Genomic DNA, 21,048 nt, shown 5'->3' on the forward strand with positions numbered 1-21,048 from the left:
TAGTACGTCATAGATATTACCCCCAGGATACAGTACATCTTTCTCGTGGCATATCACGAAGAGTCTCAAGCAATATGCTTTTAGCGTAAGCAAGTCTAAAAGGGGGTGATTTTTTTTTCTTCTTAACTATGTGTATCTCTTATTATTATAGCCAACAAACCGTTGTTGACATTTCTTCAAATAAACGACTTGGTTGTCACAGGAAAGATACGCCTGCGAGTAATAGGCTTATTACAAACAGAAAAGCGTTACTGCTATAGGACAGCAGATAACGGCTTTATCCAGCTTATCAACTGATTACTCTATACTGTCATCTTGTTTACAAGATACATAGTTTACCTACGTCTTGTCACCTCATGCGGTAGAATACTACCAACGAACACCGATCCGGTAAAGAACGGTTGATAATATAGTATTATAAAAGTTAAATACTTTATAAAATCCATCCTAATACTAAGCTTCTAAAGATTAACATATTTTTACAATTAATATTTTATCTTATAGACACACAGGTGGAGATTTCTTATAGAAATTTTTTTTTAAAATTGCTTTATATAGATTTTTAAATATAAGATACTTTTAATCTAGAAATAATATTTACTTTTTACTAATGAAATACTTGATATATCTAAATAATATTAACATATATTTTTTATATAAACGTAGATCCGCCCGGCCGAACAAGTAGCCGCCGAGTAGCCGACTGCGGCCAAAGCTTCTGTGGGGCGCCGCGCCGAGATCGTCATCGATTGCAGGAAATCTTTTTTATACGTCAATCATTGGTGTGGTCCTAGGTGTGGTAAAAGCCTTTATGATTGAGAGGAAAGTGTGAAGAACGTGTATATATTTATTTGAAAGAGAAAAAAAAGAGTGCAATTGCCTCTGTAGATAGCTGTCAAAAGCGGCGTTTGTTTTTTCTATATCTGACGTCACGGTGGTGTGGAAGGCCAATCCAAATTCATCATTGACTGGCACAGTCCAGGAATCCGGTGAGATATCATTCTGCTTTGCGTCTTCTCAGTGTCACCATTGTCCTGATCAATTGGGCACGGAGAATGCCAACGGTTCTTCTGTCGTTTGCCGGCTCCTTATCTGGTCCTAGTCTGTAATTGTTCGCCGTCGTAAACGGGGGAATAAAGAAAAAAGAAAATAGCAAGAAGAGTTCCCCACTTGACGATTATTGCCGGACAAATAGGGTCTCGCAGGTGAGGGGCCGAACTGGCGACTTTCTTTCTTCCTTCCTCCCCTTCCGACTTCTTTCTTCTTCTTTCCTTTTTCCTCTCCTCACCGGTTTCGACAGGCTCCAACATCAAGGACTGCGACCTGCTTCTTCCTCTTTCTCACCCCTGTCTTTGCATCTCTGACAATTGGTCCAAAATGGCTGCGTCGGCCTTGTTGAAGAGCCGCATTCGCCGGCCGTCGTACCTGAGCAAACTGGCCAAGCCTGAAGACCTCATCGAGCTGTTTCCTCATGGCTCGTACATCGGCTGGTCGGGCTTTACGGGTGTGGGATACCCAAAGTAAGCATTTTACCTACTCTTCGGCGTTTGCATGCTTGAAAGGAGAAGAGAGCTAACGTTTTGTTCGTCTGTGTCTAGAATGGTTCCTACAGCCCTAGCCGACCACGTGGAAAAGAACAACCTGCAGGGACAGTTAAAGTACTCGCTGTTTGTCGGTGCTTCGTCTGGCGCAGAGACGGAGAATCGATGGGCTCGGTTGAACATGATTGAGCGTCGCAGCCCGCACCAGGTTGGCAAGGACATCGCCAAGGGGATCAACAATGGCAATATCAAGTTCTTTGATAAGCATCTCAGCATGTTTCCGTCGGATCTGGTCTATGTGAGTTTGCCAAGTTTTGTTTTGCTCTGAGGGGGGGGGTACTAATTGTGTAGGGATGGTACACAAGAGAGCGACCGCACAACAGGCTGGACGTGACCGTCATCGAGGCGACTGCCATCACTGAAGATGGTGGTATTATTCCAGGAGCCTCTGTCGGAGCATCACCCGAGCTGGTCCAGATGGCCGACAAGATCATCATCGAAGTCAACACCGCCACGCCTTCGTTTGAAGGTCTACACGATATTAGCCTTTCAGACAAGCCTCCCCGGCGGAAGCCCTACCTGATCCTTTCCCCCGAAGATCGCATCGGCACTCCCCATATCCCCGTCGACCCGGAAAAGGTGGTGGCTATTGTCGAGTCGGACTATCCCGACGCAACCCAGCCCAATGCGCCAGAAGACGAGAGCTCGCGTGCCATTGCAGGCAACTTGATCGAGTTCTTGCAGCACGAGGTCAAGATGGGCCGGCTGCCGGAGAGTCTCCTCCCGATCCAGTCGGGCATTGGCAACATCGCCAACGCGGTGATTGGAGGACTGAGCCATGGAGCGAACTTCCGCAACCTCAAGGTGTGGACTGAGGTTCTGCAGGATTCCTTCCTCGATCTGTTTGACAGCGGCCATCTAGACTTTGCCACGGCCACGTCGATCCGCTTCTCGCCAGATGGATTCAAGCGCTTCTACGATGGATGGGAGCACTACTCCCCGAAGCTGCTTCTCCGTTCACAGCAGGTATCCAACTCGCCCGAGATTATCCGTAGACTGGGAGTGATTGGCATGAACACCCCCGTCGAAGTCGACATTTATGCGCACGCCAACAGCACTTGCGTGATGGGGTCTCGCATGCTCAACGGACTCGGTGGCTCGGCAGATTTCCTGCGCAATGCCAAGTACAGCATCATGCACACTCCCAGCACACGGCCGACCAAGACCGATCCAACGGGCATCAGCTGTATCGTGCCCATGTGCACCCACGTCGACCAGACCGAGCACGATCTCGACGTCGTGGTGACAGAGCAAGGCCTGGCTGATGTCCGGGGTCTGTGTCCTCGCGAGCGCGCGCGCGTCATCATCGACAAGTGTGTGCATCCAGACTACAAGCCCATCTTGCAAGACTACTACGACCGGGCCGAGTTTGAGTGTTTGAAAAAGGGTATGGCCCATGAGCCCCACATGCTCTTCAAGGTGTTTAAGATGCATCAGAACATGGTTGAGAAGGGTACTATGAAGCTTGACTCTTGGGAGTAGCCACTACATGGGTAGGTTGGTTGGTATCTGATATGGGTACCTAGCGAGTTGGTGATAATAGACTTTTTTCTTTCTTCTTCGTCTTTTTCCTCTGCATGTCATGGTATTGAGGTTGACTCTTCACACAATACACGAATTGAACTCTAATTAACAGTAAGATCTAAATCGGCCGCATCCGGTCAAGCGTAGTCATCCCAATACAGCAAATGATATACTTGGCCCCTGGCCAGCCAATCAACGCACGCTAGGCCCGACAGTTCTCCGAGTGCAAAGCATGAACCGTGGGTCATACTTGCATGAGTTGGGGGGTGGCATCGCTTCTGATGATTGAGTTTTTCGACATGTACAGACAGAAAGGACAGTGTCTGACAGTAGATCTATAGCGTTGGGGCCAAATCACCATGGGGCTAGCGAGTGCGTACATTTTTGATGTCTCTATAGGTACGTAGTTGGTTGGTAACGAAACATAGTCAACATGTTATAAGAACAAGCACTAAAGCAGCTCGCCAGTAATTATTCTCTGCAATACTAGATACGTGGTGCAAAGCATAAACCGAGCCATCGATCGATCGATACTGAGGAAGTCTAGTTCTCCGCGGGGGCCTAGGCCCCAGTCCTGAGTCACTAGGCAAACTAGTGCGCCTCTTTATCTGTCGCTGTCGCTGTCTCTGCACAAGTTGGTTACAACAAACGCCGCATCGCCAACCATGCGACCCCCATCCTCTCTGCACCTCCACCATCAATCTATCACTATCAACTTTTCCTGATATTCTTACGCGAGAAAAAAATAAATAACATCCAATGAGAAAATGGTAACCGTGCATGCCTGTGCCAGGGACCGCCCGCTGGCCCAATACCATCCTCTCAGCATGCTTCTCCGCAGCACCAACGACGACGACGGCGACGATAACGCCAACAACCAAATCTACGACGGCAACGGTCTACGGGGCAGCAGGCTTCTTCTGTCGCGCCATTTGGCAAATGGCCACCCGGTTGATTTCCAGCAGCACCAGCAGCAGCAACAGCAACAGCAACTGTCGCAGCAGAATTCGTTGGGCTTTGATGCGAGTGTTTTGGAGAATTATCAATATGCGTTTGGCGGGGGTGGTGGGAGCAGCAGCAACAACATCAACAACAACATCAACAGTGCATCTCATTCGAAGACTGTGAAGCAGCAGGGGGTTTCCACGCAAAAGCCCACTAGGCCAGCGCGACCAGGCCAGACGGCAAACATGGCCGTTTTTGCAGACACACCATCATCATCAGAAGGCCAGAAGAACAACAAGCGGCGACGACGAGATTCGTCTCCTTCCGAAAATTCCAGTACCAATCCGCCCGACGAGTCGTCTGTCATCAACCGGGTCCCGCCGGGAAAGGAGCGTCGCCGCACGCAAATGCGTCTGGCACAGAGAGCCTACCGGCAGCGCAAGCAGAACGAGCTATCGACAACGCACAAACGACTGTCGGAAATAGGCGACGCTGTCACGGACTTGGGGACTGCGTATAACAGTCTGAGCTCGATGCTCACGACTTCCGGCTTCCTCCCGCTGTGGCCGGATCTAGCACAAAATTTGGAGGAGACGACTGGCAAGTTCCAGGCGCTGGCGCAGCTGTCTTCGTTGTCAGAGAACGATTCAGACCAGAAAAGCTCGGAGTCGCCGCCGCCGTTGCCGGCTCAGGCGCTGTCCACAACAACTTCTAGCAGTCAAGATAATCTAGGCATGCTGCTACCTCCATCCACCTACGCAGGCTCGAGCTCGCCGTGCCAGGAAGCAGGCTTCGTGGTGCCCAAGGTGGAAGATGATACAACAACAGCAGCTTTTAACATGACCAGTTCCAATCTGCTGTTTTACCCGCAGACCATGCCACCGTATGAGCCACAGGTCACGCTGGCGACAAACACGAGCGGCGTGCCTGTGCCAAATAACAACATTCCCCAGCTCCCTACGCCGACGTATCTTACTCCACCGACCTCATACAGCTACCAGGAGACAACATTTTCACGCCGTCTACAACGCAAATGCGTCGAAAGCGCCTACCGCGTGCTCATCAGCGACCGCGTCCATCCCGCCAAAAAGGCGCGAATCTTCAAACTAGTATTCCGCATCTGGAACAAAAGACACCTGACCGAGAAATTCCGAGAGTCGGCTTTGGGATGGGAGGTTGATGATCCGGCCACGCCGTATTTTTCCGTCGGAGGCGCTGGCACTCACTACCCGCGGACCTGGAACCAGCTGGTGCAGCCGGTCACCAACGGGCCCTGGCCAACGCACATAGCTCATATCCAGCACCAGGGACCGGATAAGAGCGTCGAGGCCATTGTGCATGCTTTGGGTATGGACGACGGCGACTGGTTTGATTGTCTAGATATCGAGGGCCATTTGCGCGGGATGGGCGTGTACCTCGAAGGCCACACCACGTACGCCGAGTTTATGCAGGGAAATGTCCCGGCTGTTCTGAATGTTGACCAATTTCTTGACCGTGAGTGTTTTTTTTTCTTGTCTTTTGAACTGTTCCTGACCCATGTCGTGATAGGAATTATGTCGAAAGCGGTGTGTTTAGGGCGAAGTCCAGGTTTTAGAAAACGCGATGTCGAGCAGGAATTCTTTCGGTCGGTCGAGTCTTGAGTGAGCTCTGCACGCCGAGCATATACGAAATATCCAATCACCAGGTCGATCAGCTAAGTGTGGATCAGCCTCCTTGCAGTTCGACTGGCTAGTCATAGTGAGCCCATCCGTATGACGTGTCCGACAGGACTCTTGAGTCTCTGACAGCAATCCGAGCAATTGCGGTATGGCGAATACTCGCTACCGTCTGTGAAAGGTCAGATTATACTATGTCGCTATAAGTGATGACGATTTCATATCCCTCCCTTACGGGTCGTCCAAGCAGGGCACGCGGGTAGCCAATTATCGATATTATTGATTAATATCTTCACTACAGTCTACTGGTAGTCACCAGATATCTAGCTTGGTTCTAGAATACGTTTTACAGTATATATATTTTTATTGGGTTCTTATTTTATTTTGTAGATTAGCACTTTTTGTTTTGTCTAAAGTATACGCTAAACGCGCCAGAAAATAAAAATATACAGAGGGACGCCGACAATCGTTGGATAATAAGGACTGACCAAACAGCCGAAGGCTTTTTAGTTAGCAGCTAATATGCTGAGAACAAAACACCATCCGGTCTCCCTCCTGTAGACCATAAAATGTGATTAGCAAATTTCTTCAAAACTGTCTCTGTACAGTCGAGCAAATATCAGAACCCAGATGTACGAAACCCTCAAATATCCTTTATCGAGGTATCCGGACAAGTAATCAGACTCAAAGGTCACCAGGCCCCTTTCGCACAATTCGTCAGGAGTGATTTCAGTCCCGGGAATCGGCTTGTACTTGTGTAAAAGGCGATTGGCCGTAGCGGCCATGAAGATTTCTTCCCCTCCCTCAGAAGGTATGACGCCGCGATAAGCGTCCATAATGTATTTCAAACCTTTATTTGTGATTTCAGGACCGGAGTCATCCTGGGGATAAGTCTGAAACACATGGGACATGCATTCCAACGCCCGGCCGTGGCCACCGCAATGCCTGGCGAACTTGGAAATCGCAGTTCGAAAAACTTCAACCCCTTGAATTGTGGGTGTCTTAATCAGGGAACAAGGGAGAACAACTGTTTTTCTATTGAACCTTCCCCGAATTTTGTAGATTGGCCCAGAAATTCTTGAGGTGGCACATACAATTCTGAAGCTGTTTTCCCGACATGCCAGACCTCCTAATTGGAGCAAGACATCGGTCAATGCTGATTTCCCATATCTAGTAGATATTACCTTGAGGCCGTCGACCACGAGGAAAACGGCTCTTGGTTCTCCTCCGTGCTGATTAGCATTCCAACGTTCGACAGCTCTCAGTATGACCTCGGGGTCGGGGGGTTTCCATTCAGCGATCAACTCCGATAGACCTCTCTCGCCGCCTATGAGTTGATGCAGCATTCTGTATCCAATGAGACCCATTGGATTATCTTCCAGGGTTTGAGGGGATTGGCCATTCTCTAGCGTGACATGAAATACCAATGGATCTTTCAATATCTGCGCTAATTGCTGGTTGCGGTGGTCACCATAAGTCCCATCGAAGCACTTGAGAATTGTGTTGTGTAGTTCTACCGAATTCCGTGATTTTCCAGTTCCTGCCCCCGACAGAAATAGGTATAGAGGCATGGTCCACTTGTCTATGTAGCCGTTGGAGAACCAGTGGTAATGTTCTCCAACACTCTTGCGCAAATGTTTAACAAGATTATCGGAAGCCTGGTAATCCCAAGATACGCCGACAGAATTAACAAGTCTTCCTGGTTTTGGAGGCACATATGGCAAACCTGATTTTTTTCCGAAAATATTAGTATTGGTACCGCTAAATTAAACAAACGGGCTGATAAACATACCTGTAGGAAATTCGAGAGACACGGTTTTCTTCATGGTCATTTGAGACACCGGGTTAACTAAACTGTTGATAACAATTACTATCTGGAGGCCTGAGTCCGCGGATGCTAAATCTGATGGATGTATGGTCTCCGCAAAAGCAAAATCAATATCATGATCCACGTTGGTTGGATAAAAGGGCTGTGTTCTATTTATCTTCCTGCCCGGGCGATAGAAATCCCAAGAGAGCTCCTCCCTGAAGGTTGATTCGAAGAGTTTTGCTATCCTCTTTCTGACCGCGGACCAAGTCTCACCACCAACGGTGCAGTCGATTGGAAAAGGCCTTGGGAGGTTATTGGCGAACGCAAAGACCACAGGGTGACTGTATGGCCCAGACATGGTGGGTTGTGTAGAAGACTCCAAGCTGCCAGCAGAGGGAGCGCAGGCTTGGAGAATATTTCTGGAATAGGGGAAAAAGTTTGTGTGGCAGAATAGGATTGTCAACAGTCAATCCTTCTATGGCTTTCCCGATTAGGCTTAGTCATTGACTGGTCACGAGGCAGCAACCTGCTTTGCAAGTGCGTGCACTTAATAGCTGAGAAAAGAAAGAGTCGATGTGATAAATTCAAGAGGAAAACTAAGAGTTTAAGATACACATTAGGAAGTAAGAGCATATTCGGGTGGATATCAGGGCGCGCTACCTCAGTCAATATATACTTGAAATATAATTATTTTATCTAAAATAATTAAATTACTTGTTTAAGTTATTCTAAAAGTGTTTATTTAGACAAGGCACAGATTACATATGTACTTAATTATACCTACACACCGCTTTTACCATAAATTTTGGTTTCTATTTTGACGTCACCTAAGATCATCAATTACCTCATACTATCAATTGCTTGTGCTATTTTGCTGCTTTAGTCCTAGATGTTTGTAGTTATTATCCGTATTCTCTTAATATTATTACACCTTGCTTATTAGTAAGTGTATTCAATGATTCTCTCCTTGATACTATTTCATCAATGATATGAACGGGGGCTATTTGTTAGATGTAGTGCCAAAATAGAAAACTACAAGCATGACTGTGCACGTGAAGTAAACCAATCAGAAGCAATAAAAGAATCAGAGTCGATTAGGGATGGTGTTAGGGAGCTTAGGTGCTTGCAGGCTCGCAGGTCTCACTGTAGGTAGAAGAAGCTAGTCGATTACTAACTACGACGACTCAGTAAATCATATACTGTTTTTTCTCTAATAGAAAAGTTTTAGGGCTATGAACCAAGACGTCTCCTATCATTTTTTGAGTAATTGGCATAAGTCAATAATAAATTTTGACGAAAAGATTAACTCATTCGCCAAAGGAACAACCCGTCTTATGAGCTATCAGAGTTCTGTTCCCTCTTGGACACAGTCATACTCGACGAATGCCTGCAAATGAAACGGGGATTTTTTCAAGGGAGTACAGTGTCTTCCTCGCCGCTCAACAATCAGTCTACCTGGGACTATTTTCAGCAACAGATGGCCAGATGTTAGCAACATGGTATCTTTGTTAGATGGCCAATCCAATATGATGTAATAGTAGCATCAATTGAATGCCTGGTACTATTGTAGTTCAGGATATCTATTCCCGGGGAAAATGATTTCCCTTTTGTATATTCATATAATACATACTCTACCCTCTTGGCTGTTTCCATAATCCGTGCTGGTGCAATGGGTATCCTGGTTAGCCAGCTCCTTGGGACTTGTCACTCATGGAGTTCCTTCGGGAGGGCAGGAAATTGGTTCATTCCCAGTCGCGGGTTTTTTTGTTCTTTTCCTCAAACCTATCGTTCTTTATATATACAGAGACACTCGAGTCGGACGGAGCAGCAGCGAGCAAGCAGGGCGATCAGGTTTCTCTGAGTTACTTCAATTGTTTCCCCTTACAGTCAAGAGGTACGACGTTATATCCATAGTGCAACTCCTAAAGTACACCATGTAAGGCTTGACTGCTAGAAAGTCAGCCAAATCATGTGTATGGGCTATGTGGTATCACAGGGTAGTTGAACCGGTGCAGATAACGCACATGCCTTTGCCTGTGAGCCGCCCATTACTTTCTGCGCAACCTCAACCTCATTCACTTTTTGTATTATTTTGTGCAAAATACTTATAAAGTGGTGAAAATGTCCAGGCAGCTAGGGGTGGTCGCTTCCATGCGAGGGCGGTGCGACGTTGCATCCCGAATTCCAACGAAGAATGGAATATGAAGTAAAGGGAGAGAGGTTTTCTTGCATATTGGGTATCAAGAAATGTTACATCATCCTTAGCTATATCAATCCGGATTCGCCCGTGAGATTCCCACCATCAAACATGACAGTCATACAGAAAGCCCCTGCTGAGGCCAGCACGATGCTCGCCGACTCCTCTTTGCTCGAGAAAATTGACCAATTATTCGCCTGCAATGTGGGCGAATACATCAACTTACCGCAATTGGTCGTCGTTGGGGATCAATCCAGCGGGAAGAGCTCTGTCTTGGAAGGTTTGACGAACTTGAAATTTCCTCGAAATAGTGGCCTGTGTACCCGATTCGCGACTCAGATCATATTTCGTAGGGACCGTAAATTGAAAACAAGGAAAATCTCTGGCTCGATCATTTCAACGACCCACGACGATGAGAAGGAAAAATCTGGTTGGAGTATATCAGACATCGAGACACTCAACGACAGCGAGTTTGAGAAAATGATGGCTGAGGTGGGTTTCGTCCTTCCAAACAGAACCAAGAGCGCAATATTAATTTGCTTTTTGTCCAAGGTCCACGTAGTTATGGGCCTATCAAACTCGGTGGGAGACAACTTGCCCACGTTTTCCTCTGACGTTCTTCGGTTAGAAATTCATGGACCCGATGAAAATCATCTTAGCGTCATCGATGTTCCTGGAATTTTCAAGACTACAACACCCGGATTAACTTCAAAGTCGGACATCACTCTTGTGAGAGATATGGTGCTCAATTACATGAGGAATCCTCGGTCTATTATACTTGCTGTTGTTCCAGCCAATGTGGATATTGCAACGCAAGAGATCATAGAGATTGCCAGAGAGTTGGATCCCGATGGAATGAGGACACTACGAATTCTTACAAAGCCCGACCTTGTTGACAAAGGGGCGGAAGATAAGATTATTGAACTTGTCGAAGGGAAGCAAGAATCGCAAGAATTAGGCTGGGTGGTAGTTAAAAATCTTGGTCAGAAGGACCTCCAGGACCTATCAATCAGTCGTAATCATGAAGAAGATTTATTCTTCCGTTCGCCTCCTTGGAACCGCCTCTCAAGCGATAATTACGGTATCGAGGCTCTGAGAACACGATTACAAGCACTTTTGGCTGCGAATGTGCGACGAGCGTTTCCATCGGTAAGTGCCTCCTCAAGTATTGTGGTACGAAGTTTGATCCGTAAAAACTGGTATTAGGTGCGGTCTGAAGTCTCAAGACGTCTCAAAAAATGCAAAAAAGTTCTTGAAAGCCTGGGAGAAGAGCGTGAATTCACTGAGCAACAGAGCAAATTCTTGCTCGAAATTGTGTCCAAATTTCAGCGTATCACCGAGAATGCTCTTCATACAAACTACGGATCACAAGATGCCTTTGACGAAGAACCAGGTTTACGACTGGCAACTTTGGTTGCTAATCGCAATGCACAGTTTTCTGACGACTTTTCCACTGTGGGTCATGTTTATGGCTTTATGTCACATAGTCATGACGATGATTTAAACGCTCCACGAGACTCGGGAGTGGCTTCACCAGCAAGCTCTGTTGGCGCTCATGTCGGTGACACAGATGATGATGATGATGATGAACAACAAGGACAAGAGCGCAATTTTGTCCCCAGCAGAAAATTAAATAGTTGCCCCGATATTGAGGATATTCTACATGACTGTGTCCCAATCAAGAACTGCCAGTCACAAGGCATTCTCGTTTGGATTGAGAATATCTATCGGGAGTCTCGTGGGTTTGAGATAGGAACGTTCAATTCGTCTATACTTTCCAGTGTACTGAAGAAACAATCCGCAAAATGGCCATCCCTGGCCGAGGGCTATATTTGCGATATCATATCCATGGTTCACACATTTACGAGTAAGGCATTAAAAATATCCTGCGGAGATCCGAGAATGAGGCAAAACATCTTGTCGTTCTTGTTGGACGATCTTATGGACAAATACCGACAAGCCTTGTCGACGACGGAATTTCTTCTTCAAATTGAAAGAGAAGGAACACCCATGACGCAGAACCATTACCTGAATAGTAATTTACAAAAATGGTTAGAACAAATCCACTTCTTCTTCGTTTTTTTTTCCAGCTGTGACCAGCTAACGTTTATTTTAGTCGCCAGGAGCGCATCTCGTCTGCAGTAAAGAACTCTCAACATTCTGTGACACTAGCCGATAACACCAAAGTGGACTGGGTCCGAGTTTCTGATATCGCCCAAACTCACCACATGAATAACTTGCAACAGACTGTGCAAGACATCCATGATATATTGAAATCATACTACAAGGTGGCTAAAAAGAGGTTTATTGACAATATCTGCATGCAAGCCGCGGACTTCTACTTGGTAACAGGACCAACAGCTCCAATGAAATTGTTCTCGCCCTCTTGGGTCTACAATTTGTCAAGTGAGCAATTAGAAAACCTTGTCGGAGAGGAAGCTTCCGTGCAGAGGAAGCGTCGCCAGTTGAAAAAGCAGGTGAAAGATCTTGAGATTGGCAGAAATATTCTGCTTTAGTTATGGCGGGGGGGGGGTGGGGGGCTAATTAGGGTTCTGTTTGATTCGAGATCTGAATAAGATAAAGACGAAATGTGATGCAATAAACCAAGAAGATGATATAGTTAGATCATTAGAACTGCTCGTACACTAGACTAGGATTGCATACGAGGGTGTATATCCTTTTATACATATACACACATAATTAAATGTAACCTAGTTAGATGGGAAAGGTTTACCATGAAATCTGGAAGATTTTATCTGGAATACCTGCATCAATGTGAACTGGTATCAATCACATCCTGACCTCACTCTATAAACGATGTACAGATTAATGAACAAGATACAGCTCCTTTATGAAGCCGCGTACATGTAATTAAAATCATAAAATACACGGTACAATCCACCACTGCATTACAATAATCTACCAAATCTTCAAATCAGAATAAGATATACGTGTATCAATTGATGCTTTGGCGCTTTAATTATTTCAATGTTGCACCAATATATACATGTATGTATATATAATCAATTGATGTATATCAATTATGCATGTATATAATATATAACTACACATTGATATCAATATTGAATAATGGGCAACACAGCTTGAAATATCCGGACAGAATTTAGTAATAGAACCAATACTACCGGAATTTTCCGGGTTTTGGTATTCATTGCCACATAATTTAATGTCAACGGGTATAGACCGTATCACGGAGTTCGTCGGCGCCGAGCTCCAGCATCACCTGACCTACCATACAACACATCAATATTCCGATGTTGGTTTTGACCCAAAAAAACATCAAAATTTTTTTTATTTCAACAGGAACAAATTCACGACGTTCAAATAACATTTAGACTCGATATTCCACCAAAAGCGGTATGTAGCTGGGGCTTTCGCGTGGCCGGCTAGGATGCGGAATGCTGCATACCAAGTTTATATTGTCTCGGGAAGATCTAGATTCTAATCTGAAAACACCCAAAAATAACATTCAAGTATATAGAACTGTTAATATTTTTAGTGAGTAGTTGGTGTTGGTCAGACTACGCGGTTCGGACATGTCACGGGCGTCATGCGATATCATCTTGCCTGTTGACACGGGTTATCGAGGAAACGCCGGGTGGTGTGATGGGAGCTGTATAGTGTTAGATAGAAGGGAAAACTGGCATATAAATATGGCTGCACTGTTAACACCTGGGATACTTTTTCATATACCAGCTCATCACAGCCATCAATCTCTACTTCACCAGTTTACCAATCAAATTCTCAGGGAAAAAAAAAATGACTACAAACAACACCCCCCAATACGACTCCATGGCCAATTACACAGTCAACCACTGGGTCCGCCCAACGCCCGCAAACCAGGGCACGCGCCGCAGCGCCGCCGGCCGAGGATTGTTTTCTGGATTGCAGGATGTCAAGCATTACAATGTCGAAGAAGGGTGGGCAAAGCGACAGGTTGTTGAGGCGCCGGAGCAGAAAAAGGCGGAGGGGTTTTGGGCGTGGTGGTTTGGGAAGTGATATTCCACATAATTATCAATGTGGGTTTTTTTCCCTCTTCATATGTAAAAGATATGGATGTGCTGATGAGGGATAGTCTTTGAAATCCCCGGCGTTTGGAGTTGGAGTTGGTGTTTGGGGTGCCAGTTGTACATATATTTAGGCCAGGGTGCAGATGTTTGTCTTGGGAGTTTCTGTTATGTGAATGCCGACAGTTGATTCACCGTGTCAGGGTTGAATTGTACGTACGCCGGCGGTAAGGGTTATCCAGGAATAACCCTAACCGGCGGTAAGGGCTATCATAACGTTGTTTCATAATTCGTCCTGTCAGTAGGCACGTTGACGCGTTGGCCGTTGTAGCTGCATAGTTAATATCTAATAGTCGCATGAGTAGCGAACTTTTCGAAGATAAAGTTGCTGGCAAAGTTACAAGTGTACGTACTAATAGCAGTTGATCCGCGCATGGATCGATGGCCAGACTGAAACACGCGTCCAGAACACAAGATCGGCAGTCGAAAACTGTGCTCAGCCTCGGCCTCCAGAACAGTATTTTGGTAGACGGAGACTAATAGTGAAACTAATTAGTACGGTATATGGAGTAACAGTAGTAGTATGGAGTCATGGACGAGGAAGAAAGGGGGCGCGTACTGGGGTGGCCAATTAGGGCCGGGGCTGCCGACGTGAGGGCTGCAGTGGCAGAAACTATACGCAAACCCAAGGCTCTAGCCTCTCGGTCGTCGCCTAAAGGCCCTAAAGTTAAACCCGCAAAATAGTGCATAGTGCATACTAGTCTTAAACGGGCTGGCGGGGGGATCGACGGTGTGGCGCGTGCCGCACTGGGGACCATTATTGGGCCTGTTGATGTTGGGTAGAGCGTTTGTTGGGATACGTAGAAGAGAGAGAGAGAGAGAGAGAGAAGACACACAAAGGACTTCATGATTTGTCTGCAGAGTAAAGAAGCACAAACAAAGACATGGTATCAACGGTGAAGAAGTGATGACCTCAGCAGCCGGGAGCAAGCGAGACAATGCTGGGGCCGGTTGCTAGAGATCTGATTGGCCAACGGCGCCAAGTCGACAGAAAAGGCGGAAATTAAAAGCTGGGCCAAATAGCCTGAAGCGGCCTAGCGCCAGGAACGGGCTGCACGCGGAGTGGGGGCGCCGAGACCCGGCGTGGACCAATCGAGGCCGACTCCGACGAGGACTCGTAGTAAGCCGTGACAGCATGGTATGTAACTATGTGCTGGCAAAGACTGGTGTCCGCCCTACAAGTCACAAGGCACAAGGCACAAGGCACAAGGCACAAGTCATCGCAGTCGTGTCGGTCGTGGACAATTGATGGCGGGCGATTCAAGACAAATTTGGATCCTCAGCGGAAAGGCTATTTTAGGCATCGGCCAATGACCAGCGCCAGGTGCCTGGCCCCGCCGTAAACACGCGCCCTGACTGGCGGCAACGGGCCCCACTGGCCGGGCTGGGCGAATCCAGGCGCAGCACACAAATTGCAGCCAGCGCTAAGCAAGACTACGCAGGACTAAGCAAGACCTAGCAGGATCCCCCCTGAACGCTGCCCAGTTTTTCCCTTATTATTGCTGTATCGTCGCTGACTCCTCCTTCTTCCCTCCTGCGCATCACCACTGCCTTGACCACCGCTTCACTCGTTCAGCGGGCATTCCTTTCGTCAGGACCTCTTCTTCCCCCCAACTCTCGTCAACCGTGATCGCTGTGATATCATACTTTTGGACTTTTGACAATGAAGGGCGCTCTCTTGACCGCCGCGGCCGCCCTGATGGGCTCGGCCATGGCCAGCGACCACCGCCGTCACGGCCACGAGGCTTTCCACCACCGTCGTGATCTCGAGACTCCGGCCAGCACCTGTGGCTGCACCACCAGTGTCATCACCTACTGGGGCTCTCCTACCAGTGAGTACTCGAGCAGCATATGGGACATTCAGAAGGAAAACTAACCACCCCCAGTCATTCCCTTCTCTGCTCCTCCTACCCCATCCCCGGAGCCCACCACCACCTCGACCACCACCACGACTCTGCACTCGACCAGCTACGCCACTGTGACTGTCGAGGCCTCGTCGTCGGCTCCCCCTCCTCCGCCTCCCTCCCCAACTTCCACAACTTCCATCGCGCCGCCTCCCCCGGCTCTGCCAACTCCCTCCACCACCGTGTTCCCCAGCACTGGTACCTGGACTATCCCGGCCACCACCATCACCATCACCTCGGAGACCTACGTGTGCGGTGCCACCTCGACCACTGTCCCCAGCGGCACCCACACCGTTGGTGGCGTGACCACCGTCGTTGAGACCTCCACCACCATTGTCTGCCCCTACGCGACCACCTCGCCCTCTGGTACCACCGTGACCGACGTCATCGAGACCACCACCTACATCTGCCCAACCCCTGGTACCTACACCATTGCTCCCATCACCACTGTCGTGCCCGCCAGCACCACCATTGTCTGGCCCACTCCTTCGACCATCACCACTGGTACCTACACCCAGCCTGAGCAGACCGTCGTTGTGACCGAGACTTCCTTCACCTACACCTGCCCGGCTGCCACTGGCCTGCCCACCAGCAGCAGTGCTCCTCCCCCAGCTCCCGTCCAGACCACCACTTCTGCTGCTCCTCCTCCTCCCCCGGTTTCTACTACCTCCACCTCGGCCAGCGTTGCTCCCTCTCCTTCCAGCACCGGTGGCTCGTCCCCTGGAGGATCTTCTCTCGGACAGGTCCCCGACTACGCCATCACCTACACTGGCTACAACTCCGACTCTGGTTCTTGCTTGGATGCTAGCCAGGTCAAGTCCGACCTCCAGAAGATCAAGGGCAATGGTTTCCACGCCGTCCGTCTCTACTCGACTGACTGCAACCAGCTGGAGACTGTCGCCAGCCAGGCCATTGAGTTGGGCTTGAAGGCCATTCTCGGTGTTTTCATCAGCTCGGAGGGTATCAGCTCTGGTACCAGCCAGGTTGAGGACATTGTCAGCTGGGGTACTTCCAATGGCTGGAAGAACATTGAGTTCATCGTTCTCGACAACGAGGCTATCATGGACAGTTACTGCACTGCCTCTGAGCTCGCCTCCTTTGTTACCAGCGCCAAGGCTACCATCAAGGCCGCTGGTTACGAGGGTGCCTTCACCATCTCGGAGCCTCTCAACGAGTGGCAACAGTATGGCGAAACCTTCTGTGAGGTTGTCGACTTTGCCTCTTCCAACATCCAGGCCTTCTTCAACGGTGCTGTGACCGCCGAGCAGGCCGGTTCTTTCGTTGCCGAGGAGGTTGCTCTGCTGAAGAAGATCTGCCCCAAGAGCGACGTGGTCTTTGTCGGTGAGTCCGGCTGGCCCACCGCTGGTGACTCCAACGGCGTTGCCATCCCCGGTGCCTCTGAGCAAAAGGCTGCCATGGACGCTATCCGCAAGGAGTGCGGTACCTTCACCGCCCAGTTCTCCTACTCCAGCGACAAGTGGAAGTCCCCAGGCTCTTACGGTGTTGAGCAATTCTGGGGCCTTGCTGATATGTTGACCCTCTAAGCAACACTTGCAAACCCCGCGCCCGTTTCTGTACGAGATGACACAGGAATGGGACCCGAATGGCGTTGAAAACCTCCTTTTGTTGTGAAATATATTTGCTTCGATTCGTTGTCTCTAATACTTTTTTTGTGTGGCCATTCCCTTTTTTTGTTTCCAATACAAGTATGTCACGATTGTCAGTCTAACATGTTTATACTATTACCTTGTAATCTTGCACACTCGTAAATCGACTATACTGTATGATGGACTGGGGCTGAGACCGACATTAGTGTCGGTACATGTAGTCTGCTCCATAATTGTTTACGTTGGTAAGGCTCTGTCTGATGTTGGTAAGACCTGGCTGGGGTGGTATTTTTTGCGGCCCGCGAACTAAATACTAGTGCAATGGAACCATGGACTGCCCAAGTATTTTGGTCGAGACATTATTATTCTAGAAGAATGATTATTCTTGGTTTCTTGGCTGTGCAGAACGAACAAAAATTCTGCCTTTTGTGGTTTGGTTTGGTTTGTGTTGTCGAGGCGTGGACGGGTTTTTTCCTAATTAGGAAATATTTTGGTGTCCTTTGTCCTTGCTAAGAAACTGGGACGAACTGAGACAATACAACAGATTGAGAGATCTATTGGGACTGATTAATGGTAATTTATTCTTTGAATATATAGAAGTAATAAGAAGATAAAAACATTATAATAGTTGTGGTGTGGCCGTTGTAGAGAATATGAGAACATGCGACCGAGCAGCTGACTTGACGGATTAGGCAAATATTGATCGAGGGTAATTGATTGACTGTCATATCCTAGAATGTATCTGCACGTTGATGCACCAAGTGTAGAATGCAACTATCAACATATATAAGAATAAGGCCAACCTTGTAACTTAGTGATACACAACCCTCAGTTTCAACTCAGACAACGGCATGCCGAAACTGAAACCGGACAACATCCGTCATCCCCTAGCACAATCAGGATAGCCAACCGATTGACAGATTGACAGATTGGCAGGAACAGCAACAGGATTAACAAATAATAGACGCGCATCCGCGCGGTCCATCAAAGCAGCGACGCTCACAATTTTATAATTTATACCGCAACTGATGTCACTAGCCTCGGAAGGACAAAACACGGGGGGCGAATAGCGATCAGCGGCCAAAATTGTGAAAATTGTGCCCACGGTCTGATGAGCTACTGACGAGACTACCTGAGACTACTCGAAACTACTGGCTCTCAGACTCCGAGACGGACTGTCCTGAGACAAAGGCAGTGGAGCGCTACAGCGCTAGCAAATGCTTAGTTGCTGCCCGTTGAGCAGATCGCTGATAATGACGCGGATGGTCGGGGGACAAATTGTGTAGACTCTACCGAGCAGACTCCAGCACTTGATTGTATTCCTGTGTGTTCTGTCCCGTAAAGAATATAGAGCAACTCCGTACGGAATATTACAAAGGACTCGGAGTTATGCATATTATGCAGCGGCAAAAGTTGCCAGCCATTGTGCAAACAATGGCCTTGTATGGTGTCTCAGCCCGCTCGCCGCCCCACATAACCCCATAGCGACCCACTAGACCCAGTGGATCCGCAGCCCCGTCAGCAGCGGCTCTCAACCAGTCAGAGCCGCAAGAGCCGCGGGATGCAACAACACAGCCTTCCTTCCCTGGAGATCCGTCCAGCCCCTGCGGCCGCCCAGGGGATGCCGAGACGCACTCTTAACTCTGCTCCTGCCGTCGTCGCTCTCTCTCTCTCTCTCTTTCCTTTCTGCTTCACTCCTATCACTTTGTCTTCTGGACATCCATTCTTTTTTTTTTAACTTCAAAAACTTGAGCCTCTCGTTGTATACTTTTAATCAATACTCTCGCTGCTGCTTTTTTCCCTCTCGACATGTTTTTCTCCGCTCTCGCAGGCGCTGCCCTGTTGGCCGGTGGCGCCGTCGCTGCTGACCTGCCTTCTATCGAAGTCAAGGGCTCCAAGTTCTTCTACAGCAACAATGGCACTCAGTTCTACCTGCGTGGTGTTGCCTACCAGCAGACCCCGACCAACGGCGACCTCTACATCGACCCGCTGGAAACCCTCGCCGACTGCAAGCGTGACATCCCCTACTTGACCGCAACCAACACAAACACCATCCGTGTCTACTCAGTCGACCCGGCTGCCGACCACGATGACTGCATGAGCGCCTTCGCCGACGCTGGCATCTACGTGCTCGTCGACTTGTCCGCCCCCAAGAACGAATCCATCAACCAGGCCGACCCCTCATGGAACACTGCCCTGTACTCCCGCTACACCGGCGTCATCGACAACATGAACAAGTACTCCAACGTGCTCGGTTTCTTCGCCGGTAACGAGGTCATCAACTCCGCCAACACCACCGCGTCTGCTGCCTACGTCAAGGCCGTCGTGCGCGACGCCAAGGCCTACATCAAGGCCAAGAACTACCGCTCTATTCCCGTTGGTTACGCTGCCGCCGATGTCTCCGAGGTCCGTGTTCAGCTCGCCGACTACCTCAACTGCGGTGACCAGTCTGATGCCATTGACTTTTTCGGTGACAATGTCTACGAGTGGTGCGATCCTTCCACTTTCCAGACCTCTGGTTATAGCGATATCGTCAAGAACTTTTCTTCGTACTCTGTCCCTTACTTCTTTGCCGAGTACGGATGCCGGTCTCCTGCCGATGGTCGTACCTTCAAGAACATCCCTGTCATGTTCGGTGAGAAGATGAACAATGTCTTGAACGGTGGTATTGTCTTTGAGTACTTCCAGGCCGATAACAAGTTTGGTTCGTCTCAAAATCTTGAACTTTTTACTGTCCAATTGCTAATATGAACAGGTCTCGTGTCTCTGTCTGGCAACTCCATCTCCAAGCTCCCTGACTACAACAACTACAAGACTGAAATCGTCAGCGTTAACCCTACTGGAACCGTCAGCTCCAAGTACAGCGCTTCCAACACTGCTGCTGCCTGCCCCACTGTCGACGCCAACTGGGCCTCTTCCTCCAAGCTGCCCCCTACCCCTAACGAGGAGCTCTGCTCTTGCATGATGGATACCTTGGAATGTGTCTTGGTTTCTTCCACCTCGACCAAGAGCTACGGTGATCTGTACGGCCAGCTCGGACAGTACGGCGTTCTTGACGGTGTCACTGGCAACTCCACCGAGGGTACTTATGGCGCCTACAGCATGTGCAGCGAAAAGCAGAAGCTTTCCTTTGCCCTGAACGACTACTACAACTCTCAGTCTGACGAGAACAAGGCGAAGGCTTGCGACTTCAAGGGTGCTGCCACCACCACTACTTCCTCGAGCCCCTCTGGCACTTGCTCGTCCCTGCTTCAGGAAGCTGCCAGCGGCACTGGTGTTGTCACTTCTTCTCCCAGCGGTAGCTCCGGCTCCGGCTCCGGCGCTGCCGCCACCTCCAGCGGTCTCGGCATGCCAATCAACTCTCCCAGCACCATCTCTGTTGGTGCCTGGCAGTTGGGTGCCTACGTCGCCGCTGCCGTCTTCACTGGCGCTGGTATGATCTTGCTGTAAACATGTCAAATTTTTTTTATATTAGAATCTACACAACCACAACCTTTTCCTGTATTTTAGAGCTCCCGTTTTTTTTTAGCAAGGAAACTTGACAAAAAGAAAGTTTGTGGTTGTTTTTGTCTTCTCCCAAAACCCGATTCAATGTATTTATTTTAACCTTTCTCTCTCTCTCTCTTGGCTGTGATGACTAGCAGCGCTTTGGATTTATTTACTTTTTATGTTGGTTAGCTTTGCCTGTTTGGTTCGAAAGTGCACATTGATTTGATT

General features: G+C 48.5%; 6 protein-coding genes across 6 annotated transcripts; 5 read left to right on the forward strand and 1 right to left on the reverse strand.

The window, feature by feature from the left end:
• Positions 1-1,377: 1,377 nt before the first annotated feature.
• On the forward strand, positions 1,378-3,083 carry TRUGW13939_02280 (uncharacterized protein; the record flags this gene model as incomplete). The annotated part of the gene is made up of 3 exons (XM_035485474.1): positions 1,378-1,520; positions 1,599-1,839; positions 1,893-3,083. 3 exons carry the CDS (start codon positions 1,378-1,380, stop codon positions 3,081-3,083), a joined length of 1,575 nt encoding a protein of 524 aa, XP_035341367.1.
• A 1,232-nt stretch (positions 3,084-4,315) lies between these two features.
• Positions 4,316-5,710, forward strand: TRUGW13939_02281 (uncharacterized protein; the record flags this gene model as incomplete). Its single annotated transcript, XM_035485475.1, has 2 exons — positions 4,316-5,564; positions 5,619-5,710. 2 exons carry the CDS (start codon positions 4,316-4,318, stop codon positions 5,708-5,710), a joined length of 1,341 nt encoding a protein of 446 aa, XP_035341368.1.
• A 590-nt stretch (positions 5,711-6,300) lies between these two features.
• TRUGW13939_02282 (uncharacterized protein) lies at positions 6,301-7,893 on the reverse strand (the record flags this gene model as incomplete). Its single annotated transcript, XM_035485476.1, has 2 exons — positions 6,301-7,451; positions 7,518-7,893. The coding sequence occupies 2 exons, from the start codon at positions 7,891-7,893 to the stop codon at positions 6,301-6,303; spliced, it is 1,527 nt and encodes a 508-aa protein (XP_035341369.1).
• A 1,950-nt stretch (positions 7,894-9,843) lies between these two features.
• On the forward strand, positions 9,844-12,248 carry TRUGW13939_02283 (uncharacterized protein; the record flags this gene model as incomplete). Its single annotated transcript, XM_035485477.1, has 4 exons — positions 9,844-10,224; positions 10,285-10,881; positions 10,939-11,783; positions 11,849-12,248. The coding sequence occupies 4 exons, from the start codon at positions 9,844-9,846 to the stop codon at positions 12,246-12,248; spliced, it is 2,223 nt and encodes a 740-aa protein (XP_035341370.1).
• Positions 12,249-13,512: 1,264 nt separating this feature from the next.
• On the forward strand, positions 13,513-17,268 carry TRUGW13939_02284 (uncharacterized protein; the record flags this gene model as incomplete). Its single annotated transcript, XM_035485478.1, has 4 exons — positions 13,513-13,748; positions 14,114-14,165; positions 15,490-15,652; positions 15,707-17,268. 4 exons carry the CDS (start codon positions 13,513-13,515, stop codon positions 17,266-17,268), a joined length of 2,013 nt encoding a protein of 670 aa, XP_035341371.1.
• Positions 17,269-19,140: 1,872 nt separating this feature from the next.
• On the forward strand, positions 19,141-20,781 carry TRUGW13939_02285 (uncharacterized protein; the record flags this gene model as incomplete). The annotated part of the gene is made up of 2 exons (XM_035485479.1): positions 19,141-20,035; positions 20,087-20,781. The coding sequence occupies 2 exons, from the start codon at positions 19,141-19,143 to the stop codon at positions 20,779-20,781; spliced, it is 1,590 nt and encodes a 529-aa protein (XP_035341372.1).
• Positions 20,782-21,048: the final 267 nt, after the last annotated feature.

Source organism: Talaromyces rugulosus, chromosome I (assembly GCF_013368755.1).
Source record: "Talaromyces rugulosus chromosome I, complete sequence".
NCBI classification, from domain to species: Eukaryota; Fungi; Ascomycota; class Eurotiomycetes; order Eurotiales; family Trichocomaceae; genus Talaromyces; species Talaromyces rugulosus.